Source organism: Mus caroli, unplaced genomic scaffold (genome assembly GCF_978045245.1).
Source record: "Mus caroli unplaced genomic scaffold, Mus_caroli_1 scaffold_4, whole genome shotgun sequence".
In the NCBI taxonomy this organism is placed as follows: Eukaryota; Metazoa; Chordata; class Mammalia; order Rodentia; family Muridae; genus Mus; species Mus caroli.
Window position 1 is genome coordinate 88792652 of NW_028227259.1, and position 24676 is coordinate 88817327.

Consider the following 24676-nt stretch of genomic DNA (forward strand, 5'->3'; position numbering starts at 1 on the left):
GTGCTGGAAAAATGAACTCAAGGACTACCAGAGCTACCCTAGGCAATGCCATTTAGGTCCTTTGTCTCAAAGTGGAAGGATGAATTTTACAGACGGCATGAAAATAAGTTTAGACAGAAAGATGGTTTTATAAGTGGAATCTCAAGAAAAAGAAGGAAGGAGAGGCCCTGTGTAGGAGGATTGGGTTCCAAACAATGGGCACTGACAAGGACTGGACTCCAGGTTTTCTTAGGACTTGGGGAAGAAGCTCCGGAGAGACAACAGGGGGAGGGGCAGTCAGTCCAGTCAGTCCCATGTTTTTTTCCAGGTGCCTCTTTTGGTTACATCTCCGTTTAGCTCCCTGGCAGTGGGGCTCACTTAACTTGTGTAAAAGGGAAAGAAAGACAGAGGGAAACACAATTAGGAAAAACGGACTCCACCAGAAGAGAATCAAGTACATTTCTGGCCAAGAACAAGAATTAAGGTTCCTGTTCCTAGGCTGTATGACCAGTTCCAACTTCCTGTTCTCATCAACACTAACTCATTGGATGCCTTTTGTTTTCTTGACTGAACCAATATGCAGGCCATCTTTCTTTAGCTTCTTTCCTACATGGTTTGATATTCTGATCCTTCAGCTCAGAGGACATCAAATATTAACAAGCCTCTTTACTTCCTAGTTAAAGTACATTTGACCCCACTTAGCATTTCTTCTGAAGTGTGAGGCTAAGAGTCTGCATGTCTAACAGGGTTCCCTGGTTATATGTGTGGGGCTAAAAGTCAGGACCATATTTTGTGCTTTCAAACCTGCTTTTACTTCATAGCTTGACCCTCTTCAGTCTTAGTGGGAAATTCTTTACTGAATTCTGGTCTTTACTCATCTTTAATAGTCTTTGGTTTCTACTGTGGGGTGTGTGTGTGTCTGTGTGTCTGTGTGTGTGTGTGTCTGTTACTCTGCTCTGTTCTTTGGATTGATTCTCTGGATCCTGTCTGGAATCCTGTCTGAATAGTGACACCTCTTTCCTATTTCTGTGTAATACACAAGGTGCTTTGTATGTCTATGAGAAAGTAATTGGTATTACCATAAGGTAAACTACACAGAAGTAAGATGTTTTTTCTCCCCCTGGAGTTCTACCATAAATTTTCCTGATTATCCAAAATCTGAAATGTTGTAAAATACAAAGCCTTTTGAGTGTTAGATGCTATACATGACTTCATGTGATAGGTTTCAGTAAAAACAAAGGTGCACTCAAAATTTTATACAAAATTACCATCAGGTTATGAGTATGACAATAGATAAGGTTATACGAAGCAAATGAATACTATGTTCAGACTGGGGTCCCATCTCAAAACTATTTTAACTATAAATATATGTTTCAAACTCTAGAAAATCTAAAAGTTTAAGAAAGTTATATATGGATGATCACACCCAAGAGTAAAGACAGTGGGCCAGGAAGATGCTCAGCAGGAAAGGGCACTTGCCAACAAATCTGAGAACCTGAGTTGTTCCATCCCTGGGTTGCACATGGTGGAAGGGAAGAAACAAGTCTTGCAAGTTCTCCTTTGCCGCCCCTATCAAACACTTGATCTCCTTTGTGCTGTCAAACCTGCTTCTTCTACTTCATAGCTGGACTCACAAAAGGAGCACAAGGAGATCCTTGTGCAGGACAGCACAAAGGAGATCAAGTGTCTGCCTGATACAGACACCGTGTCATTCGTATGTCTGTGAGCATGCACACACACTCATGATATGGTAAAGATGGAACAGACATTGATGCTTCTCTTCTTGCTCCCTCCTCTTCTCTTGAGCCCACAACGAACCCTTCATATTCTTACTCTAAAGTGTGTGTCAACCAAAGTTCCCTGAAAATAAGGCACACCTGTGTTAAAAATTCGGGAAGGTTGATTGATGGCTTAGATTTGTGGGAATGTGGACAGTTGAAGTGTCTTAGGTTTAGAGCCAAATTCTCTTGGGCTCTTACTAGCTGATCATTACTTACTTCTGTGTTGGACCTAACATTCTTGTTCAGTCAGATGCTATGTTCTGGAATGCACTGGTAGACTCCTAGCTTCAACTAAGGCAAAGGGTAAGAATGTCATCAGATAACATCTAAGTCATAAGACAGAGATTTTCCTGCTTTTCTGTAACTCAGTTGCTTGGTATTCCCAGCAGTGTACTTTTAAAGGGCTATCAGTTTTTGTGTTATAACTATAAAAGCTTCTTGAAAACTGTTACCACATTGGATCATCCTTTTAAGACTCACTTAAGTACTTATTCTCAGAGCATGGTCATTCATATTTGATTCCAGAACAAAGTACCTCTTATTCTCTTTGATGGTAGGTGTGGGGGGGGGAGCTATGTTTTTTGCGTAATAACAAATGTATAATTTAAAAGACTCCCCTTCATATTTTCTCACTCCTATACAAGGTGGACAAATGCCGTCTCGGAACAACAACAAACATGTGGTCTAGGCCAGGCCAGGCCTAAGCTAAAGCCTTCAGTCCTGTGCAGGGAGAACACACCTCCTGTCTGTTGGCAGTCTCTTCCAGAACAGCAGAATGAGGCTGATAAAAGATGGTGACCTTGGGCTAGAGAGATGGCTCAGTGGTTAAGAGCACTCTGCTCTTCCAGAGGTCCTGAGTTCAATTCCCAGCAACTACATGGGGGCTCACAACATCTATAATGGGATCTGATGCCCTCTTCAGGTGTGTCTGAACGCAGGGACAGTATACTCCTTAAAATAAAAAATAAAAATATAAAAAAAGATGGTGACCTTAAGGTCAGGGAAGTACTGACCTATAAACTAAAGTCAGCAACAGCAGTGTTGCTATCCCATATTTGAAACACTGCCCTGAGGGCTGGCCAATTAGAGTTAAGAGCAGCCAAGATGAAACATAGTAAGTAATAACTTGGGATTATCGATAGGAAAGAAGATTCTAATAGCAGAGAGGGTACTATCTGCCCAGGTCTTGTGCTGTTTATGACTCATTGTAGCTATAAAGGTTTTGTGAGTGTATTTAAAGATTTATTTATTTATTTATTTATTTATTTATTATATGTAAGTACACTGTCACTGTCTTCAGACAAAGAGGGCATCAGATCTCATTACAGATGTTTGTGAGTCACCATGTGGTTGTTGGGATTTGAACTCAGGCCCTTTGGAAGAGCAGTCAGTGCTTTTAACCGCTGAGTCATTTCTCCAGTGTGTGTGTGTGTGTGTGTGTGTGTTTTAATCCAGGAACTAAATTGTTTAAGGTGGGTTAAAAACCCTGGGTTGGGATTAAATATTTTCTACAACATTTTGCCAAACATACTAAATCTTAAAAAAGCTGGGATGTTTAAAAGAATAACTAGGCATACTGAACTGACAGTTTCAATGTTAACATTTTGATTCATGTATATGAACTTATATATGAATAAACAAATATAGTTAGATACATTTTATATAATAATTTCTCTTTATATAATCAAGATAGTATTATTAAACTTTTTTGGCAGTCTGGTTTAGTCGGTAAATCTTTTCTCTGAATAGTAATAGTAAATGTCTAAAATAACACAAACAGTACTAAAACGAACAGAAGTTTATTGACATATAATTCTATTCATGGACTACTTGAGGACCTTTGTATTAAGATAACTCTATAGCAAATATATCTTTAAAATGCCCAAGGCAATACCTGAATAGAACAGTTTCTTGAACACATATCAGAGGCATATATTTTAGACAGAGATGTGATGAAGCCCTTAGGATTTCCTTGTCCATATATATTATTTTGGCTTTAAATCCAGAAGTAAGATTTGTTATCATTTTAGGAGTATGCATGTTATGAAGCTAGGTTGGTATTGTTCTGACTTAGCTAAGTCCTGTGCCCTAAGCAATCTTGGTATAAGTTCACGTGTAAACTTGGAGCACAGGGGAAACTTCAAGTTCCACTCAATTGAAGGATAGAACTTGTTGTGTTTTATAAAAAGATAAGGAGAGAAGAAATGGTGGATGTGTAGTCAGGTGTGTGGGGAGGGGGTAACTCCAAGGACCCATGATGAGGCATCCCTTCCCCCTGAGGGAGCACATGAGGGTATAGAATAGTTTACTCAGGACATGAGGAGGGGAATGCGGGGTGGGGGGAAGCGCCATGAGCATGTGGAGAGAAGGGGGAGAGGAATGAGGAGATGAGGGAAGGGGCAAGAGGACAGAGCATGAGCAAGAAGGCAAGAGAGCAAGCGAGAGGAGGGACAAGCAGCCCCTTTTATAGTGAGTCAGGCATACCTGTCTGTTGCCAGGTAACTGTGGGGCGGAGCTTAGAGAAAATGCTACAAGAACTCTACCAGTGATTGTTTAATTGAAAGTATGAATAACACAGAAGATAAAAAGGAGAGAATAATGGGAAATAAGGTGAAATCTGAAAAAAAAAAAAGAGAAAGAAACAATATCCAACAACGCTGCAAAACCCAAAGTAGAAAAAAGAAAGGGAAGGGGAGAAGGGACTTGCCATTGGTGAGCAGTTTGCTCTCTACAGTCGCGCATACATAGCCTGATGTATTTACGAATTACTTTCACGTTCTGTATGGCATTTCGTAGCTCACGTCAATGGCTATTAGTAATTATTGAATGTGAGTTCATATACTTTCCCAAGTGAGTGGGTGTTGTAATCTTATTTTTACCTCCTCCCGTTTTGCACGAGTTGAACAAAGCACGTGGTACACTGCAGACATACTTTTCAGGACTGCATTCTTTTTCAGCGGTAGTTGTTTTTTTTACACGTAGAGTTTTACTTCGCTCCTCTCTAATATTCTCTGCTGTTGTATTTGGTTTGTATAGGGGAAATTGTATGCTCTCCTGCCTTGAGTTCCCTTAATAAATCAAGCCTCCTCTTTCTGTTTGCATATTTGCTTGATTTTTTTTTTTATTAACTTTCCTTATTTATTTGTGGGAAATGATTCCATAGGTTAAGGTGATAGACAAAGTTCCACCATGTTGTTAAAGTGGATTGTATATTATTCTTACAAGATAACTCCTATATGCATTTTCTTAATTATATTAAAACATTACTCATGACTGTCAGCTAACATAAACCCTATATACTGTACAGTATGAAATATTCTAAGGAATAGTCTAACAGTCTATGGGGGAAAAATATCTATCCCTTTAAATTCCTCCACTATGTAGGGATGTGTCACAATCTGTAGCATGTAAATGGGACTAATTTGTATTATCATGTAAATAATCTTGCCAGACTGGTGGGATTTGTTGCTGAATCAGAATCAAAAAAGCTTTTAAAGTAAAAGAGAAAACTAAGTGCTTTACTCATTGCAGAGGAGGCTTGATGATACTTCTGTCTCTGGGCTTTAGGTCTTGGAATAGCATCTGTTTTTGCTGATGACCTGTAGGTGTTGGGATAGAGCCAGACTGTTATTGATGCTGAGCCCCCTTTGAGAAAAAAAAATCCCCCAAACTGTGCTGATGTTATGAATATGTTCTGTTTTCCCAGCCTTTGTTTTTGGTACTGTTTACCTTAGAACGTAGTCATATATTATGATCTAAGGAGGAAGTAAAGAATCCTAAATCATATGCAATAAAATATCCGACAAGGCTGAGGTTAGTTTAGAAGCTTATGATTAAGGACAAATTTCAGGTTTTTTTTTGAAGGTCTTCTGAAGCTCTAACAACAAACTCTGTACAAGAACAAGGTTGATAATCTAAGCTTAAACCCTGCCTTGCATATAAGTGTGTCGAAAGCTTTGAGTTTATTCTCAGCTGGTGAAATTAGTTACCTTATTTCTATCTGAGTTCTTGTGTAGTCTCCCAACTACAAAGAGAAATATCCATATATAAGTGGGTCGAAGCACGGGTTTAGAAAAGCAAAGAGAAAGAAAAAGTGATTCACTGGCTCTGACACCCTGTTCAACATTTCTGGATCAAACCAGTACCAAATTCCTAGAACATAGTAGGGAGTCCAGCAGACGACAAAGGAGGTGGCGAATGCGACTGTCATCTTTAGAGTTCTCAGCCGAGCTCTTGGGATATTACTCTTGGACTGATTCAGCTGTAGTTCTGTTAAATAGAGGCAAAGAGTACGTGTTTAGTCAGCTTTCTCACAAAACTAAAATGATTAAAAAAAAAGGAAGATTCATTAATTCTACCCATCGATAATAAGAAAAATGATTCCAATATTGATGATTTGCTTAAAAATATTTCTGCCCTAACCCAACCGGGAGTGGAAGTGTTCATCTGTAATACTCCTACCAAGGAAGCAAAGGCAGGAGGCTAGCCTGGGCTATGTAATAAAGCTGTCTCAGCAAGTAACTATGTTTTCATACTACGTTCTCCCCTAGGAAAGAATGAAGAGTAGAGTAGTCTTTAAATTTTTATTAAACCAGAGAAGATTTGAAAAACAGAGGTATTCATACAATTCAAATATGAACTTGGTTGCTATATTCTAGACATCAGATGTCCAGTGTATTAGTCCAGTAGGAGTATATCTTCAGTACTTATCCTTAGTTTTCATAGAGTAATTATCCATTTAATTTGCATATATTAATTGTACACAACAGTGAGTTGAACACAGTGATGTGTATGTGTGTGTGTATGTGTGTGTGTATGTGTGTGTGTATGTGTGTGTGTTTGTGTGTGTGTATGTGTGTCTGTGTGTATGTGTGTGTATGTGTATGTGTGTATATTCACCCTCTCCTCCATAGCTCTCTTGCTCCCTTTCCTCTCTTCCCTCTTCCTCCTGATCAGTCCCATTTGTACTTTTATGCCTTCCCTTCCTACCTCCCTGCCCTTTTTGAATGACTACCTGATTACCAGGGGTGGGTGTGGGGTGAGACTGGGGTGAGGCTGGGTCTTTCTGGGGGACCTCATGGAGATCCTTGCTGACAAGGACCTGCAGAGGTGATAAGGAGTCAGCCAAGGGATGGGAGTGAACCAGTTTCCATGGTGACGTGAATCCTGCAGTTCTGACTAGCAACCAGGTGCTTCTTTATTTACACGACTGTGACAGAATAAAGACAGACTAATCATTATCCAAGTGGTACAGATTATAGGTTTGTTTTTTCATTACATGTCCTGGGTTACAAGTTCAGTCACAATTAGAAAATACAAATAGAACAGATTTTATTCTTATTATTAGCTTTATAACTCTGATGTAAAGAATCTAAAGAATGTCTCTACCAAAGCCAACACTTATATGACAGCCTGATTTGAGGCTGGAAACGTTTGCAGTTTTGTTTTCTTTGTTTTGTTTTGTTTTGTTTTTTCGAGACAAGGTTTCTCTGTGTAGCCCTGGCTGTCCTGGAACTCACTTTGTAGACCAGGCTGGCCTCCAACTCAGAAATCCGCCCACCTCTGCCTCCCGAGTGCTGGGATTAAAGGCGTGCGCCATCACGCCTAGCGCATTAGCAGTTTTAAAGTCCTCCAGACAAACAGAAAATATCTCAACTGGTCTTTTTAAGAGTAACAAATACTAATACCTAACTTTTTAAACTGTATGTTTCATCATTTATGCTATAAAATAGGAAGAGTTTATTCTTGTCAATCTATCTTATTTACTGAGTTTTATTTTTCCAGGAGTGTACCCTGTATGACCCCCTATCTTTAAACCACATTTTAGAGTGCTCTAAACCTATCATTTTAAAAAGGCCTTGAATCTGTAACCTTTTCTCTTGGCCAGTCAGAGTTTGCCAATTGTCTCTGTTAACCCTGCACCAATTATACACTTTGAGTTTGCTCAGGAGCAAATACCTCAAGAAGGTTCCCATAGTAATGGCATGATCTAGCTATGTGCTTATCTGTGCTTAATGATCTCCAGGGCATAAGGAAGACTCCCAAAGAGTAGCCAGATAAAGTTAATTTTAGGATTTTCTCAAAAATACTCAAGGCATAATTTCCTCACGAAAAGACCTAAAATGAATGCAGAAAGTCCCCACGAGACCAAAAAGTTAGAGATAGAAAGACAGCGAATTCGGAATTCGACTCAGCCTTGCTAGAACTCTGACGAGCATCTGTGCTGGTTTCATGACTTAGGGGATGTGGCTGAGCCAAAGAACCTAATGAAATTCGTGAAGGCTGCTAGGGTAGTAAGGGTTTTCATCGCTGCAATGAAATACCATGACCAAGAATTAAGTTGAAGAAGAAAGGATTTATTCGGCTTATATTTCCACATCACCGCTCTTTACCAAAGGGAAGCCAGGTTAGGAACTCAAGTAGTACAGGAACCTGGAGGCAGAATTTGTTGCTTCTGGCCATGGCGCGGTGCTGCTTACTGGCCCGCTTCCTGTGGTTTGTTTAGTCTGCTTTCTTATAGAACCCAGGGCCATCAGCCCAGGGGTGGCGCAACCCACAATAGGCTGGCCCCTCCCCCATTGATCACTAGTTGAGAAAATGTCTTACAGCTGGATCTCATGGAAGGATTTCCTCCACCAAGGCTCCTTTCTCTCTGATGACTCTAGCTTGGGTCGAGTTGACACAAAACCAGTCGGTACAGGTGCTTGTAGGAGCGGTGGCACCTTATGAAGTGGCTATGCCACTGTAGAAAATGTCTCCCCGCCCCCCCCCCCCCCCACCACTCATAACTGTGCATAAATCTTCAAGGACGCGTGTGGGGACTTCTGAGCTCTTATGTGACCTTTATTCCACAGTGAAAAATGAGAACATGAGGTGTCAGTAAAGGATCTCATTTATGGTATATAGTAAAAATATTATTTCAAGGGGGTGATTGTGAGTTATTAAATGACCGAACCTTTGTGAGCTGTTTGCCATCGTCTATAAAGCACGACCACTCTGTGTAAGTGTGACTGTTTAAATTCCGTTTGTCTACAGTGATTCTTAGATCTAAGGAATACGTACTGCGTGGGTCTTGATGAAGGACTCGCGTGAGAGCGAAGATGATTTTGGCATTGCAGATTAGCATGATAAGGAGGGGGATGATGAAGAGGCAGCCGAAGGTGAAAAAGTTGTAGAAGGCCTGATGCCACCACTGTGGAAAGCTGCAGTGGGTCACACATTGTGAGAAGACTGCGGGTCCAGAGCCGTCTGCTAGGTAGATCATCCTGAAGATATATAACTGCGGGAACAAACAAGACAAAGTTATGTGCCTTTGCCCGAAAGTGTTGAAAGTTGCTTCTTCCTTCTTTCTTCTGGCTTTCAAACCTAGAGCAACTTCTGAATTCCTTGGCACTGCGTTCTGAGCATTGTATTGAAATTTGTAAGGGAGATTTCCTTGAACTGTGCCTTCGTTTGAACCGCCCCGTAGGATTTTGTAATTGGTGGAATTATTTCAGCCTTGAAGAACAGTGATCACTCAAGGACTTAAACCTCGATTGGGGTTTCAACTCCCCTGTGCTTATACTGAGAAACCTTTTTGAAAATGATTTTTTTGTTCATTTCATAGCCACAGTGTTTAAAACTGTGCCTTTTAGAATATAGCCATAATATACACATTACATTTGTTTTAGACATTGAAAGGCTCAGTAAAGTAATACTTATTTATTTATTTATTTATTTATTTATTTATTTATTTATTGTTTTTCAGGACAGGGTTTCTTAGTGTAACAGAGCTCTGGCTCTTCTGGCTTTGCTTTGTAGACCAAGCTGGCCTCAAACTCACAGAGCTCCACCTGCCTCTGCTCCTGAGTACTGGGATCACAGGCATATGTCACCACACCTGGTCCACAGTTATACATTTTAGAATGGTCAGAACACGGAAATGCTCTTGGGGCTTCTATTCTGATAATATTGATCGGAAGGTAGACGTGAGCAGAGGCGTTGGGAGACGGGTCTGGTGGAAGGGACCCCCACTCTTGTTTTTTTTTTTTTTATGGCTTGGAAAGTTATTATAAAACCTGGGCAGCAGATTACAATATAAAGCTTCAAATCCAAAAACAAAGAGTTTTAACTGGTTGACAGCCACGTGATCAGTCATGAACATCGCCTTAGACAGTCTCAGAAAGGAATTAGCTCTGAGGGAACCCAGAGAACTAAAGTTGTTTCTTGGTAGCGGTATCTCCTGGGCTTAGAAAGCACCTCTGTGTTTAAACATCCTTGAGGCTGCAGATAGGCCTCTGCCACTGTATCAAAAAACGAAGGCCCGTGGGAAGTTTCCCACACGTGTCCACTAAAGAACAGCTCTCATCCTCGAAAGACCTCTGCTCAATTCCACGACCTTTCACTTTGTCTCCCCTACGCCATTTTCTAGAGGGTCATGGGGAGAGATACTCCAAAGAGAGATCTGTTCCATCATAACTTGGGAGGGAATAGAAGTCACCTTACGCACAAATACACCGCCCGCCCCGTATTCAAAAAGCTTCTTTAAAGACCAGCGCACAGGCCTCACTGAGCAGCTAACTCCTTTGAGGAGCTCGCTGAAAAGCCGTTGGAGTGCTTACTTGCTTTTCTTTTCCAAATGAATGTTTGCTTATACATTGTCCGGAGTCTTATGACTGCATCCTTTCTTCCATGAAGAAAAGAGTGGAGAGAAAACTCCTTCCTTCCCCCTATCCACACAGTAACATGTCAATTAGTTACATTAAAAAGAATGGTATTTTCACGAAAGAGACTGGCAACAATGAAAACGTGCAGCAGGGTGTTTTTGGCAAGATGCTGTGCAAACCAACATCTCTATGTGTGGCTAGCAGGGATGTAAATTGGTTCCACCATAATGGAATGTATTAACTAACCACTTGACAGTAACTAACGCTTACAAATGCAGTGGATAATTTTGGTTGTCAACCTGACTGGATTGGGAAATGCCTAGAAAGCTGGGAAAACATTTCTGTATGTGTCTGTGAAGGCGCATCCAAGAGATGATTGGTGGCTCAGCCAACCAAGGGAGGAAGATCCACTCTGAATGCGGATAGTGCTGCCTTACGGCTTAAGGCCCTCATAGAGCCGCGTGTGGGAAGAGGGAATGCTGGGCCTGCGTTCCTCCACATTTCCAGAGTGCTCGCATGTTCTCGCTGTCGTTATTGTCTCAGACAGAAGGATCCCGACTGCTCAGCTTTTGCGTTTGCTTCTCCAGTAGCAACTATCCACCTGGTTTCCAGCCCTCCCGCCTCAAACTGGTGCGGTTTCCTCGGTCTCTGTTGCTGTGAATCTTGCAGTTTCTGGCTTTCCCAGGCTTCTGTCTGCAGATCAAGGTCGTGGGATTGTCCAACCTCTGATCGGGTAAGCCAGTGGGAGGTGCAGAGATCCTTCTGCTCCACAGATAAGCACCAAAGGAAGCCAGGAATGTTAAACACACGGGGCTGTCTGTTCAAGTGGATAAACGTAGATAGCCTATTTCCACCTAGAAGGCTGGGAGTGGGTGTGGTTAATAGCCTGGCGCCTTTGTACTTTCTGTGTGGTTGGGACCACAGTAAATCCTCCCTGAGACCCTTATCCTCAGCTTGCCAATTTATTAGAATGCATCCTTATGGAAGATGTCACAAGTCAATCCATAGAACCCATCTCTGAAACAGCTCACATATACATTCGGAGGACTTTCGATGGGATCATTCTGTACATGGGATCGAGTCAATAATCACCAGCAACATTTTCGCCACGTTCTGCTCTATTTTTTACTTTTCCAGTCGGGGGTCAGACTCCTGAAGTTTGAACCAGCTAATGAGTTGTACAGAACAGAGAGAGCTACTTTCTTGTCTCTGGTGGATCATTGCTGCGGTGGTCAAAAAGAGCCCCACATAATCCGGTCTAAGAATCCTCTCTTAGAGTTCTAGATACATTTTATTGATTCTATTCCTCTGGATAATTCTAAGACAGCATTTATTCATTATCAATCCTATACCCAGAGATTTACTTTCAAACATACGTCCATAAAGCCATCACATGGAAAGAATTGTGCAGGAGATCCTTCGCTGATGGCGCGTTATTGGGAACCAAGAAGTGTCAGAATGATCGACATGACCTTTTACAGAACAGTGGCTGAGTGAATTATGGGAGACAGTAGTAAGTAGGTATAAAGCAGTAAGAGTAGGTAAGAGCCTATTTGTGACTGTCTGTGTATTTATATGTTTACATTTATTTCAGTTCTGCCCTAGAGGGCAGGTTGAAGCTTGGTTTCCAAATTCCTTCTTTTACCAAAAGAATCTAGTGCTCGCTGGAGTGGATAGATCAAAGCCTGAGGCAGACAAAATACAGTATGTTCTTCAGTTGGCCTTGCAAGCATCCGAAACTGTCTACAGAAGACGGGTGTGAAGGAGAGACTAAAATCCAGCTGGAGAAATCCGAGACAGTTTAATAATCAAACAACAAGAAAGAAACTAATCAAAAGTAATGATTAAAAAATAGGATTTTGTGGCACAGTCCTTCAATTCCAGCAAGCAGACCTCAGGATTCATATGTTCCAAGCCAGCCAGAGCTACACAGCAAGACTCTGTTTAAAAACCAACACACAAGAAGTAGTGATAAACTATCAAACAAAGCAAGAATCCATGAACCCACATGGATGCAAATTATACAAGAACAAAAATGGGCATAACTAAAAGCTTTTCTTTAATATAGAATGTTTATAAAGCAAAGGGAATAAATACAGTGGAGTTGTTTGCCAATCACTATAATACAGGCTTCAGCAAAAATCATCAATAATTGGCAAAAAATAATCAGTGAAATTTTGAGAATAGGACATTGAGAAAATATCAAAGTATCACCTCCTAGACACTTATTCATCATAAAGAGCAAGACAACTTTATAATGGAGAAATAACCGTGTAATTACCATCAGAGGACAAGTTGACATCATTTGTCTCCTTAGACAATGCCTTGAGATGAAACCAACATTACATCTTCAGTGTGCTTACTTAAGCTATAGTATAGATAAACCTAAAGTGGGGAGCAATTTGCAAATGGCCCATTGTCTTCAAAAGTATCACTCTTCCAGATCAAAAATTCAGATGACAGCAGATGCTGGCGAGGATGTGGAGAAAGAGGAACACTCCCCCATTGTTGGTGGGATTGCAAGCTTGTACAACCACTCTGGAAATCAGTCTGGCGGTTCCTCAGAAAATTGGACATAGTACTACCGGAGGATCCAGCAATACCTCTCCTGGGCATATATCCAGAAGATGTCCCAACCGGTAAGAAGGACACATGCTCTACTATGTTCATAGCAGCCCTATTTATAATAGCCAGAAGCTGGAAAGAACCCAGATGTCCCTCAACAGAGGAATGGATACAGAAATTATGGTACATTTACACAATGGAGTACTACTCAGCTATTAAAAAGAATGAATTTATGAAATTCCTAGCCAAATGGATGGACCTGGAGGGCATCATCTTGAGTGAGGTAACACAATCACAAAGGAACTCACACAATATGTATTCACTGATAAGTGGATATTAGCCCAAAACTTAGGATACCCAAGATATAAGATACAATTTGCTAACTGCATGAAACTCAAGAAGAATGAAGACCAAAATGTGGACAATATGCCTCTTCTTAGAATTGGGAACAAAACACCCAGGGAAGGAGTTACAGAGACAAAGCTTCAAGCTGTGATGAAAGGATGGACCATCTAGAGACTGCCATATCCAGGGATCCATCCCATAATCAGCTTCCAAACGCTGACACCATCGCATACACTAGCAAGATTTTGCTGAAAGGACCCAAATATAGCTGTCTCTTGTGAGACTATGCCGGGGCCTAGCAAACACAGGAGTGGATGCTCACAGTCAGCTATTGGATGTATCACAGGGCTCCCAATGGAGAAGCTAGAGAAAGTACCCAAGGAGCTAAAGGGATCTGCAACCCTATAGTTGGAACAACATGATGAACTAACCAGAACCCCGGAGCTCTTGTCTCTAGCTGCATATGTATCGAAAGATGGCCTAGTCGGCCATCAATGGAAAGAGAGGCCCATTGGACTTGCAAACTATATATGCCCCAATATAGGGGAATGCCGGGGCCAAAAGAATGGGAATGGGTGGGTAGGGAAGTCGGGGGCGCTATGGGGGACTTTTGGGATAGCATTGGAAATGTAATTGAGGAAAATATGTAATAAAAAATATTAAAAATTAAAAAAAAGTATCACTCTTATAAAACATGGAAGGGGACAGGAACAATTCTAGGGAAAGGGACTTCCCTTTCCCTGGCATAGAAACCACCATTTAGCCTTGCGTTTTCTTTTGTTAAAAAGATCAGAAATTGGGGAAGGTCTGGGAGGATTGGGGGAGGGGAAAACATGATCAAAATACAATATTTAAAAGTTGTTTAAGTACAATTTTTTTTTTTAAAGAACAGAAAACCAACGAGGACAACAGATGAAATTTGAGTTGGGCATCTAGATTAGATGATAGTACCCCCTAGGGGCTAATTTCCTCATTTTAATGCCCCTGTTGTAGGGCTGCATGGGATCTCTTCAACACATGGTAAAGAAATACCATATCCCCAACTTTTAAACAACTCACAGCCATTGAAGAGCAGAGACAGCTGTGGTGGCTTGCATGAGAATGTCCCTCACAGGCGCTTAGATTTGCAAACCTACTCCGGGGTAGTCGGACTGTTTGCAAGGACTGAGGGATGTGGTCTTGCTGGAGGAAGTGCATTGTTGAGGGTGGACTTTGAGGTTTCCAAAGCCTACTGAAGGCCTTGTACTTCCCCAACTCAGCACTTCCTTTTTAGAGAGTTGCCTTGGTCACAGTGTCTTTTTACAGCAGTAGGACAGAATAGCGCAGAAAATGTTAATACCTGGTGACATATAGGTTAAAGGTAGCCAAGAAATCGTCAAGTCCTTGCAACCTTGCTCTGAGTGTGAAATACTGTTTTAAAATGATGTCTTTATTTTAAACTAAAAAAAAAAACAGCTTGAATACATTAATGAAAACATTGTAAGTCATATTCAAAAATGAACTCCAGGGTTGGAGTGTCAGGTACTTAACAGTGCTGAAGTTCCCAGCTTACAATCGGCCTAAACTGTAGCTTCAGGGGATCTAGTGCCCTCTTGTGGCCTCCATGAGTATACCACACACAAATAAAACCGAGTCCCAAAAAACAAAACAAAACAAAAATCAAAATTCTAGTACACATGCATTCTTTTTTTTTTTTTGACCCATAAAGCACATTTTAAAAAATGTTTGTCATTTTCAAGCGTCCTTTGGTAACATTGTGCAGATACAAAGAAGAGAAGAAACACATTAAAAAAAATCTATAGCAAGTAAATTTGAACAAATACTTTTGATATTATCAAATGATGGCTAATATGCTATATTTTTCCATTGAATAAGATATTTTAGTTTTAGTAGCAGTTCGTCCTGGATTTCTTTACTGTGGAAGGTTATAGGGTAGAAGTGGAGTGTGCTTTTTACAAAAAAGATTATGAAAATATGCTTTTTGCTTTGTGGAATAGAAAAACAATTTGTATCTTATATTTGTACTTACATCATAGACATTTCAATTTCAGATCTTTTGTCAAGCGGAAAATAAAATTTAAATTAATCCACTAGAGGGCAGCAAAGGATCATACCTTCATCCCCAAACCAGCTACTTTTATCGTAAGATCCAGGTTTACTTATCCCTACATCATAATCAGAGTTGATCGTTAGCTCATAGGTCTTTTCGCCTTGGCTTTATTTAAGCTGCAGTTTTAAAGCAGATCAATATATATTTTTCTCTCTTATTCTTGTTTCTGTCAGTCTCTGTTTTACCACAATCAAGAACCCAAGGTTTCCCTTCCTCACAAGCAACTGAAGATACTTATTTCTTCTCGAATATGATATTTTGTCCACATCTGGGAATGTATTAAGTGGATAACATGGATTTAATGTAATAATCATAATACATATAGACTAATTATTTTTACACTAGAAGTTCAGGAAGGTATATGGAGATTCAAATATCATCTGTAAATTCACTTCTTTTAGCCTTGGTTTGATCCCCTCCACCCCTGCACTGTGCTCATTCCAGTGATTAATACAGAGATCCACTTCTCTCTCAGTGGTTCCTTTGTCCTTGGGTTCTGTCTTCAGTTTCTGTTTATTTTTTTTCTCCCTTCTCCATGACTCACAGTCTTATCAGTGTTTGTTTCATTTTGCTTTAATCCAGAACATTCTGTTTCTTGTTTTTGGAGGCAATTGAAGAGATGAATTTGTTCTTACAATATGATCTACTATCCGCAGTTTACCAAACCAACTACAACTCACAGCCTAAATTTCCCTAAATGTGGGTTTAGTTTTTTAGTTTTTTTAGTTTTTTTTTTTAACTTCAGTTTCTTCAGCTATATAGTATAATTCATAATAGACTCTTTCTGGTGGCGATGTCATGACAATGGAGTTGTTTCCTGCAAAGCCCCTGGACTAGTGCTTATGAAGCTAACACTAGCTGGAGCCCAATCATAGTTATTATGAACATTTGAGGCACACTTTTCTTTGTATCCATAAGTACATAGTCATACATCCATAAATACAAACTGTATACTTTTTCCCCTTATATACATTTGTTACTTTAAGTTTTCCTTCCTGTGGGCTAGATTTTGCCTACTGTGCTGGAGTGTAGTAATTAAATGCTCTGACTATAAGTGCTGTGGGCACCATTGACAGATCCCTGGCCCTTAGGATATCAAGTCTGGTGCCAGGCCTCACTGTGTGCTTATTGTCCACAGAGTGGGCATTTAATGGGGGAATAACCTGTGCAGAGCCCTGAGCTACAAATGGAATTCTATTTTTGGTTTGGCTTTGGATAGAGGTATTATCAATGGCGACCCTTAACCTCTTACGTTTCCGTCTCTCATGTGCTGAGACTACAGGTGTGCCATCATGTCATGTTTGGGTTTCTTTAAGCAGAGAAATTAGAATACAGGAAAGTGCCCGGGACAAACTGCAAGTACTAACAAAGAGGACAGTGTACGTGTGTCGAGGCTTGCAGAGGTTTTTCACAGCCAAACCCTAGATCTCTGGTTCTGAGTGCTAAATCTTAACCAGAGTACAGACTATTTTAATCCTGACGCTTAATTAGCAATTTGTGGTTTGAAAGGTCAGTAAAGTTTTGATGTTATCCTGCGGGGGTGGGGTGGGGGTGGTGGTGGGTGGTGGGTGGGAAGAAGGACCAGGAATTCTGTTGTGGGATTTTGTCTCCTGGAAATGATAGGGTCACTACACCCATGATACCTTAACGACAGAGATGCATAAAAAAGGCCTGAAAAATGATGTCAATAGACACATTAATTTGGAAGGGGGAGAGCTCATAGCTCCCACTCTTAAACAAAGAACTCCAGACAATTAACAACAGAGAGGAGGAGAATTAGTCTTTCCAAGGGGTGAGTCTCCTGTTTATCCAGTACCAAGTACAGGCTCATCCCTGAAATTCACACACACAGACACACACAGCAATAAATGTATGTCTTCTTTATATATTTATTTCTATATCATATGGGTAAAGATTTCCATGCACATGCCAAAAGAATATAATTTTTATGCTTATTTCTTAACTATGTCCAATAGTAATTGGATTCCTAGATGTCGATAGGTAAATAGCCATCTGAACAAATGGAGTAGTGTAATTTATACCTTGCCTATAGAATTAACTGTATTATATTAAAATTTCTACTCATCAGAATACCCTGGGCATCTCACCTAGTACTCATGGGCTTAATTTCTTCATGTGAAAACTAAGAACAATATACATAATTTATATCGTTGTTGGGAACATTCACGAAATATTCCATATAAAGGCATTTAGCATAATTTTTCACATAATTTTGTCCTCAACTATTATTTATGATCTTATTATTGCAACTACTGAGCCTAGCATGCTACTATTGTGCCTTAAACAATGCTTGCTCTATTGCTCATGGGAGGTAAGTATTTATTGAATTTAAGCTGCTTGTCAAGTTTAGAAGTGCATTTTACTTAGTAAATTAGCTCATGTGTCAAGGCAAGTCTCTGCATATCATCTAACCATACTTCCTTACTCTAAAAAACTAAGGAGTGTCCCCTGTTTCCTGCCTACAGGCTTGTGTCAACTACAGGATTTAAAAACAGTTTTGGTAATACGCCGCATGAACAAGGTAAGCCAGGAGCATGAACTCTTCCTGTAAATTCTTTGTGACTCTGCACTCTGTGGTCTTAGATGACTCTCATTAAGGAATGTGACTTTTAATGATGTGCAGCCGCACCTAAATTAGGAAATGTATGGTCATAAGAGCTCTTCCCGATGCTTGTCTGCTGAAGTATCTCATCCCCTGTCTCCCTCTTCTCCTTTTCCTCCTTTCTTCCCCTTCTAACTTACTTCCAGAAATGATAAGTTTAAGACTTGAGTTATCATATTCTGGCACAAAGAGATTTCAGTATGTAGTGTAGCTTTTTGATCGGGGTCACCTTGAGAAAGTTGACTAAGTATGAGTGCAAGCTAAATTTTTGAAAAATGCAAATAGTTTTTCTATGTAATCATTGTCTTTAACTCTTTTCTAAAGGAAAAAAAATCTTCATTTTCCAGTTTTTTTCCTTGCTAGCTTTAAAAACCTTGTTATGAAGAAAAAATAAGAGACAGAAATGAATACTAACTTAATCATTAAAATTAAAGAGTTATAGTGCGTTGTTTTGCATAAACTATAACATTCTTAACATGGCTTATGCATTTACATATTTGTCTGTTTGGAGCCATCTAGCCATGGTAACCTTGTGTTTTCTCTCCTGTTGCCTCAGCCTCCGAGATGCTGGTATTAAAAGGACATATTACCACACCAGGCTTAAGTAACGTTTTCAAAGTTGCACACCGAAAGAGTATGGCTAGCAGGTACACAGCTCTGAGTCTGATCCCCATCATGACAAAAACCAGATTCGGTGTTACACACAGGAAACAGAGGCAGGGGGAATCACAAGTTCAAGTTCATCTTCTGCTACCTAGCTAATCTGAGGCCATCCTGGACTATGCAAGACAACAGGTGAGGGGTTTCAGGTCCTGTTAGCAGAGTGTTTGATTCCTCTGATATCATCCTACGCTCATTTAACCCTGTCATTACTAGATGACTCAATGTTATTTTTTTGTCTCTTTCAACTCAGAACCTACATATATTTTGTTAAAATATTTTGTTTTAAAAACTCACTTTAGATTGAAGTTATAACTGTTCTAATTCCCCCATCTAATTTTTATAAATATGATGCATCAAATATTAAATTATTACATTGTGTCATATGGATATGCACAATTATTATTTGACAGTTAAAACAAACTTTAAATGTTACGTTTATTCATTATACTGAACCCATGAAAGCTAACCACCTATCTGCCTTCTAGATTAAAGTTATTTTTTTTCATTCATTTATAAACCCAAATATTTTAGTGTTATATCTTTAAAATTAATTAATTACATTTATTCACCAGCACAGAGGATTGGATTTATCTATATTTATTTAGTTATGCCATGGAGCTATACTTGGATGTGAATAATTGTTTCCATATAACCTAGGCTGGCCTTAGAATTTTGATTGTCCTGTCTCTGTCTTCCAAGGGTCGGGTAAGAAGTATGTATCCCCACCCCACACCTAGCATTATTTTTGCATCAATAGCGTAAGATAATAAAAATTGTACACACTAATAATTTTTAATTTGCATTTACTTGGTATATTACTAGATACTATAAATATTTACTTAATTTAGTACAAGCATATACACTTCTACATGACAAACACAATCACTGTTTTATGGCACACCCCAGTTTGTATTTTAATTTCTTTGAGAAAACTAACCAACTAATAAGTATTGCTCATACTTTAAGAAAAAAAAAACAAAAACAGACAGAAAATACAGGAATACAAACCTTAGCTAAATAACCTCATTTCAAGGGACATGTCTGTGAAACTCACTCTTAGTATGTGTTGTCCATTGGGAGTCATTCTGTTTGTCACCAGGGAAATAAAAGCATTTCAGTTGTCCCCACTGTGTCTGCCATTTGACACATATTCATTAGATACCCATTCTCTCAACTCAGTGAGGAAACATTGACTTGGCTCCTTACAATACTTAGTGAGTTCTGCATAGTAATTTTGCTTGTTAGACATGTGGACAATTTAGAATGTTTAGACAGATTTCTATTTTTTTTCAGGCTGGATTTCAGAGAACCCTTACTTGTTCTGACATCTTATACCCTGGTTTTGCCGCACAGAGCATTATGAAGCGTAAAGACAACTTATCCATCTGTCAATGATAGGCTCTTTATTAGTTGTGAGAATGGTCATGTTTCCTTCAGTGATCTAATTTTTCAAATGTCAGATGCTGCAGGGCAATTAGCCAAGAGCAAACATAGTAATCAAGGTAATTTTTTCTTGGTTGCAGTGACAGAGATCTTTGTTGGTACCTGGTAAATCTCAAGTAGGAAAAGTTTAAATATTTCTCATCTGTGTAAGTTTCATAGCTCTTAAGCTTTCTCTCCATTAACCACTAAATCCATTTCAACCAGAGCAAATGGAAAAACAGAGGAAGTGGAGGACCAAGGGACCATGCCTGTAATCCCTCTTAGGGGAGGCTGAAACCGTAGGCTTTTAGTTTGACAACAGCGTTGGGAACATAGCAAAACACTCTTTCAAGTCTTCCTCAGAGGAAGAATGAGAAAGAAGGAGGGGAAGAGGATATAGTCGGTTGTGAGAAGACATTTTAGGGGACACTTTAATAGCGATAACACTTTAATACATGATTCACCTCATCAACATGAAAGCACGTTAAGTAGACATTTACCTCATTTTATAAATGAAACTCAGAGACATTAAGAAGTTTGCCCAAGAAAACCAAGTAGTCAGGGTTAAGGGCTACTCCTGACTTTCAGAGACCCAGTTCTTAAAGACCCTACAGTAGGTGCTGCCTGGACTCTAGATTAGATAGGAAGTCACCATGTTCACACAAATTCAGGAGTAATGGTTTACCTGTGGTCCTGCAAAGACAATGCTGAGAATCCAGGCCAGGCTGATCATAGATTGTTCAAGCTTGCTGTTGCTTTGTACAGCAAGGGGCTGAGTGATGGCCAGGGAGCGGTCCAGGCTAATCACCACCATCATGAAAGCTGGGGCATACATAGAGAAGAGCTTCAGATAGCTGAGAACTTTGCAAAGGAACTCCCCAGCATACCACTGAACAGTAATATTCCACATCCCATCCAGTGGCATGACGATCAGAGTCTCCAGCAGGTTCGCTAAGGTCAAATGCTTTAAAAGCACCTTCATCCTTGAGAGCTTTTTCCCTTTCTTCCTCTTCTGAGTCCACTTCTGCAGCTTCAACAAGAAGGAAGCATTGAAGGCAGTAGAGAGTAGGAAAAGGAAGAAAGTCACGGTCACTCGGATCTTTCCAGATACGGTTAGAGTCGGGAGCTTGCCCTGTATCAGGGGGATGCTGTTGTTGATGGCCGAGCAGTGATTTGGGTCCTGCTCAAGAGATGCATTGTTAGCCATATTTCTCCAAGGACAGGCTTCAAGAGTGGAGTCTCTGTTACTTCTGATGTTTTATCATAACTGAACGCGAAGCGCTGTTGATGTCTGCCTCCTTTAGATGGAAACGTCACAGGTTAGCATTTATGCCTAATTTATTTTTCCCAAGATACTCTGGACTTAACGTGAAAGATCAAGGTAAACTTGTTTTTCGGTTTATAATCTAAAAGAGTGCTAACAGAACATGCCAACCACTCCTGAAGGCCAGTGTAACAGTAGCCCCTCAGCAGATGGCCCGTCTTTTTATCGTATGTGAGGAAGGACACTTGGAGTCTAAATCTGATGTCGAAAGTGACTCATAATATCATCCAATTAGCCTTAATGAATATGTTTTTTAAAAACTGTTGTGACTAGACAGATACAAAATGAAATACAGAAAAGTAATTTAAAAATCCCGATCCAATTAAAAATCTGTTGTTTGAAGACCATACTTCTCAAAACAATTGCTTTTCAAATGTATTTTGCTGAATAGTCACACGACGGATTTATATGATAACATAAAGCTGTCTTAGACAATGCATAAAGCTAGTACTTTAACTGTTTTAAGCAGCCTGTTCTAATACCAATTATTCTAGATTTAAGTTTATCAATCAGTTTTAATGATCAGACTATCCATGCGGAAATTATAGTAAAATTATTTTTGTTATTGCCTTGATTTTACTTGTTATTATCATACCAAATTGAAAGGAAAACTAGATACTGGAGCAAAACTACATACTTGCATAAATCCTGGAACTGAATTGATGATATAATATGCTAATTTATAATGCATAATCCTATTGTGTTATATAATCACCCCACATTGAGGCTACTTAGAATCCTTCTCTGTGTTATGTGGTGATAGTATTTAGCCATACAAATATTGGTATGACTTCCATTGGAATTTAGTAAGTCACAGTTTGTTGTTATCAGATTACCAATTACTTTGCTTTCATTCACACCCACCCAAAGCAGGGACACTATTAGGGTAAAGGCAGCCATTTTGGTTTGGATGGTGTATTTTTGTTGGTTTATTCTTTTTATACTGTATGCTATTAATTTATTTAGTAGTGAGTTACTGAGTCTCTACTACACATACTCTCTTAGTCTTTGCTGGTAATAAAGCAATTTTGAGAAGTTTTATAGTTTTACTATATGAAGAAATCAAGGTAAGTTCAAAATACACTGTTTGGTACAGCAGAAAGACCATTACAGCAAGATGGGGGAAGCTTTTCAGCATGTCTAAGATGCTGTCTGATAACAGTCTTGCCATCTCATTAGTGGCAACTAGTTGTCTGCTAAGTTATTAGAATACAAAAGTTTTTATCTATTAGCTATATAGTATGCTAGGTCTGATATGTGTGTGTGTGTGTGTGTGTGTGTGTATCATGGAGAAGGAATGGATTCTCTGGGGCTAAAGCTTGTTTAATATAAGGTAATTAGCATCTGGATTGGGAAGATTTCCATTTCATGGTCACTGAAGTGTTAGTCAGTTGGACTTTGTAGACACATCTTTCCAGGTATTTTTGTTCGTGTGAGGAATATGAGTTTTTAGAAAACTGTAGCTCATCTATCTTACCTGTGAAGCACAGATGCAGTAGAAACATGCAGTTGTCTCTCATTGGTTGTCACAGTTATGTCCTATAAACTTCTGGAAACAGTGAAATATTGAACATCAACTAATTTTTTTCTTTATTAATCATTTTATTCATTTACATTTCAAATGATATCCCCATTCTTAGTTACCCTTCTTCAAACCTCCCCCATCCCATTCCTTCTCTCCCCCCTCTTTCCTGTCTCCCCATCCCCTTTTCCTCTATGAGGGTTCTCCTCTACCCACTCATCACTCCTGCCTCACCGCTCTAACATCCCCCTATGTTGGGGCAACAAGTCTCTATAGGACCAAGGGCCTCTCCTCCCATTGCTGTCAGGCAAGGGTATCCTCTGTCTATTGAACATCAACTATTATTCCTAGCAAAACGAAGAATAAGGTCCGGTGGGCCGAAACAGCCTCTGCATTAAACAAGCCACTTGTCAAAGCCCCATAAAAGCAGCCAGTCTTATCAGAACAGTAGTCTGTTCTTCTTCATAAAGCTTTCCATGACTAACAATTAACAGGCAGCTGCAGGACTCACCTCCCATGACACTTTAGCGCTTCCCATGCTTACTTTAGGAAACAAGCAACCATGAATTTCTTGGGCTTTCAACTTCATGTGAATGTTCCTCACTAGATTAAACAACAAAATAACACAACAAAACAGCAAACAGTCCTTACACAATAAATTCAGAATTTAGCCAGTTTTCCATAGCTTCACCACATAAGCTAATCTCACTTTCACACTTCCTGGAGCCATCTGCCATGCGCAGACTGATGAATTTTTGTGAATGAGAATTCCTGGTGAAAGAGTTGAGTCTGCACTGATTAATAGACCAAAAGTGAAGTTCTGTGGAGAGGTTGGAATGTTGCAAGTCAAGAGGCCATCTTGGGCTAACTTTAGCACTTCCCAACCCTCTGAACAGTCAGTTTTTCCTTACTTACCTCTCCATTAAAACTAATATCATATGACAACTAGACTTAAAATATATTTGACTTTTAAATGTATGACTTTTAAAATATATTTGTTGGGATTCAGACCCAGGACAAACTGCTGAGGTGCATAGTTTACTTACCAAAGCAAACCTGGTCTCCAGTTTCTCCCAGCATCCCTCAGTCCCTACCTGTTACAGGGCACGTCTGGCATATCCTCTATTCTAAAGTTTTCAGCCCAGTGGCTGTGCATCCCCTGCCCCCCCCTTTTTTTTATAATCCAGACATTTGGCATTTCTCTCCCTCCCTCTCCCTCCCCCTCTCTCTGTCTCTCTCTGTCCCTCCTCCTCTCTCTCCCTCTCTCTCTCCCTCTCTCTCCCTCTCCCCCCTCTCTGCATTTCCTCTCCCCCCTCCCTTCTGTCTTCCTCCCTGTGGTGACTTCCCTGACTTTATTCCCTGGGACCAGTGAACCCACACTGGAGTGGCTTCCCAATAAACCTACCTTTATATACTTCAGTTTGGAATTGACTCATTTCACTGTCGGAGAATAACTTATCAATATTAACTTAGCTTTTGTTAGCTTCCACCAACCAAAACCACTAAGAATTTCACCAGAGGCTATGGAAGATCCTCCCTATATCACTGTTACCACCTCTGTGATGAACCCATTGATGTTTTTAAAACCTGCCTTGGTTTATCAATTACTTTGTTTTGTAAAACTATAAAACTTCATGAATTTGCTTACCTGTTGGAACATGAAATTTCGGGTAACCTAAATCTGTGTTCTTGGTCCA

General features: G+C 39.8%; 1 protein-coding gene across 1 annotated transcript; it reads right to left on the reverse strand.

The window, feature by feature from the left end:
• Positions 1-5784: 5784 nt before the first annotated feature.
• Gnrhr (gonadotropin releasing hormone receptor) lies at positions 5785-21414 on the reverse strand. Its single transcript, XM_021163711.2, has 3 exons — positions 20819-21414; positions 8823-9039; positions 5785-6029 (listed from the first exon to the last, which is right to left on the reverse strand). Exons 1-3 carry the CDS (start codon positions 21338-21340, stop codon positions 5785-5787), a joined length of 984 nt encoding a protein of 327 aa, XP_021019370.1. The 5' UTR covers positions 21341-21414.
• Positions 21415-24676: the final 3262 nt, after the last annotated feature.

Excerpts from the sequence above, each read along its gene's own strand:
- Gnrhr (XM_021163711.2), bottom strand. The coding sequence starts at position 21,340 with ATGGCTAACAATGCATCTCTTGAGCAGGACCCAAATCACTGCTCGGCC. Across the intron at positions 9,040-20,818 it reads TTGTCTTTGCAGGACCACAG|TTATATATCTTCAGGATGAT; the intron begins GTAAACCATTAC and ends TTGTTCCCGCAG. Across the intron at positions 6,030-8,822 it reads CCTTCATCAAGACCCACGCA|AACTACAGCTGAATCAGTCC; the intron begins GTACGTATTCCT and ends TCTATTTAACAG.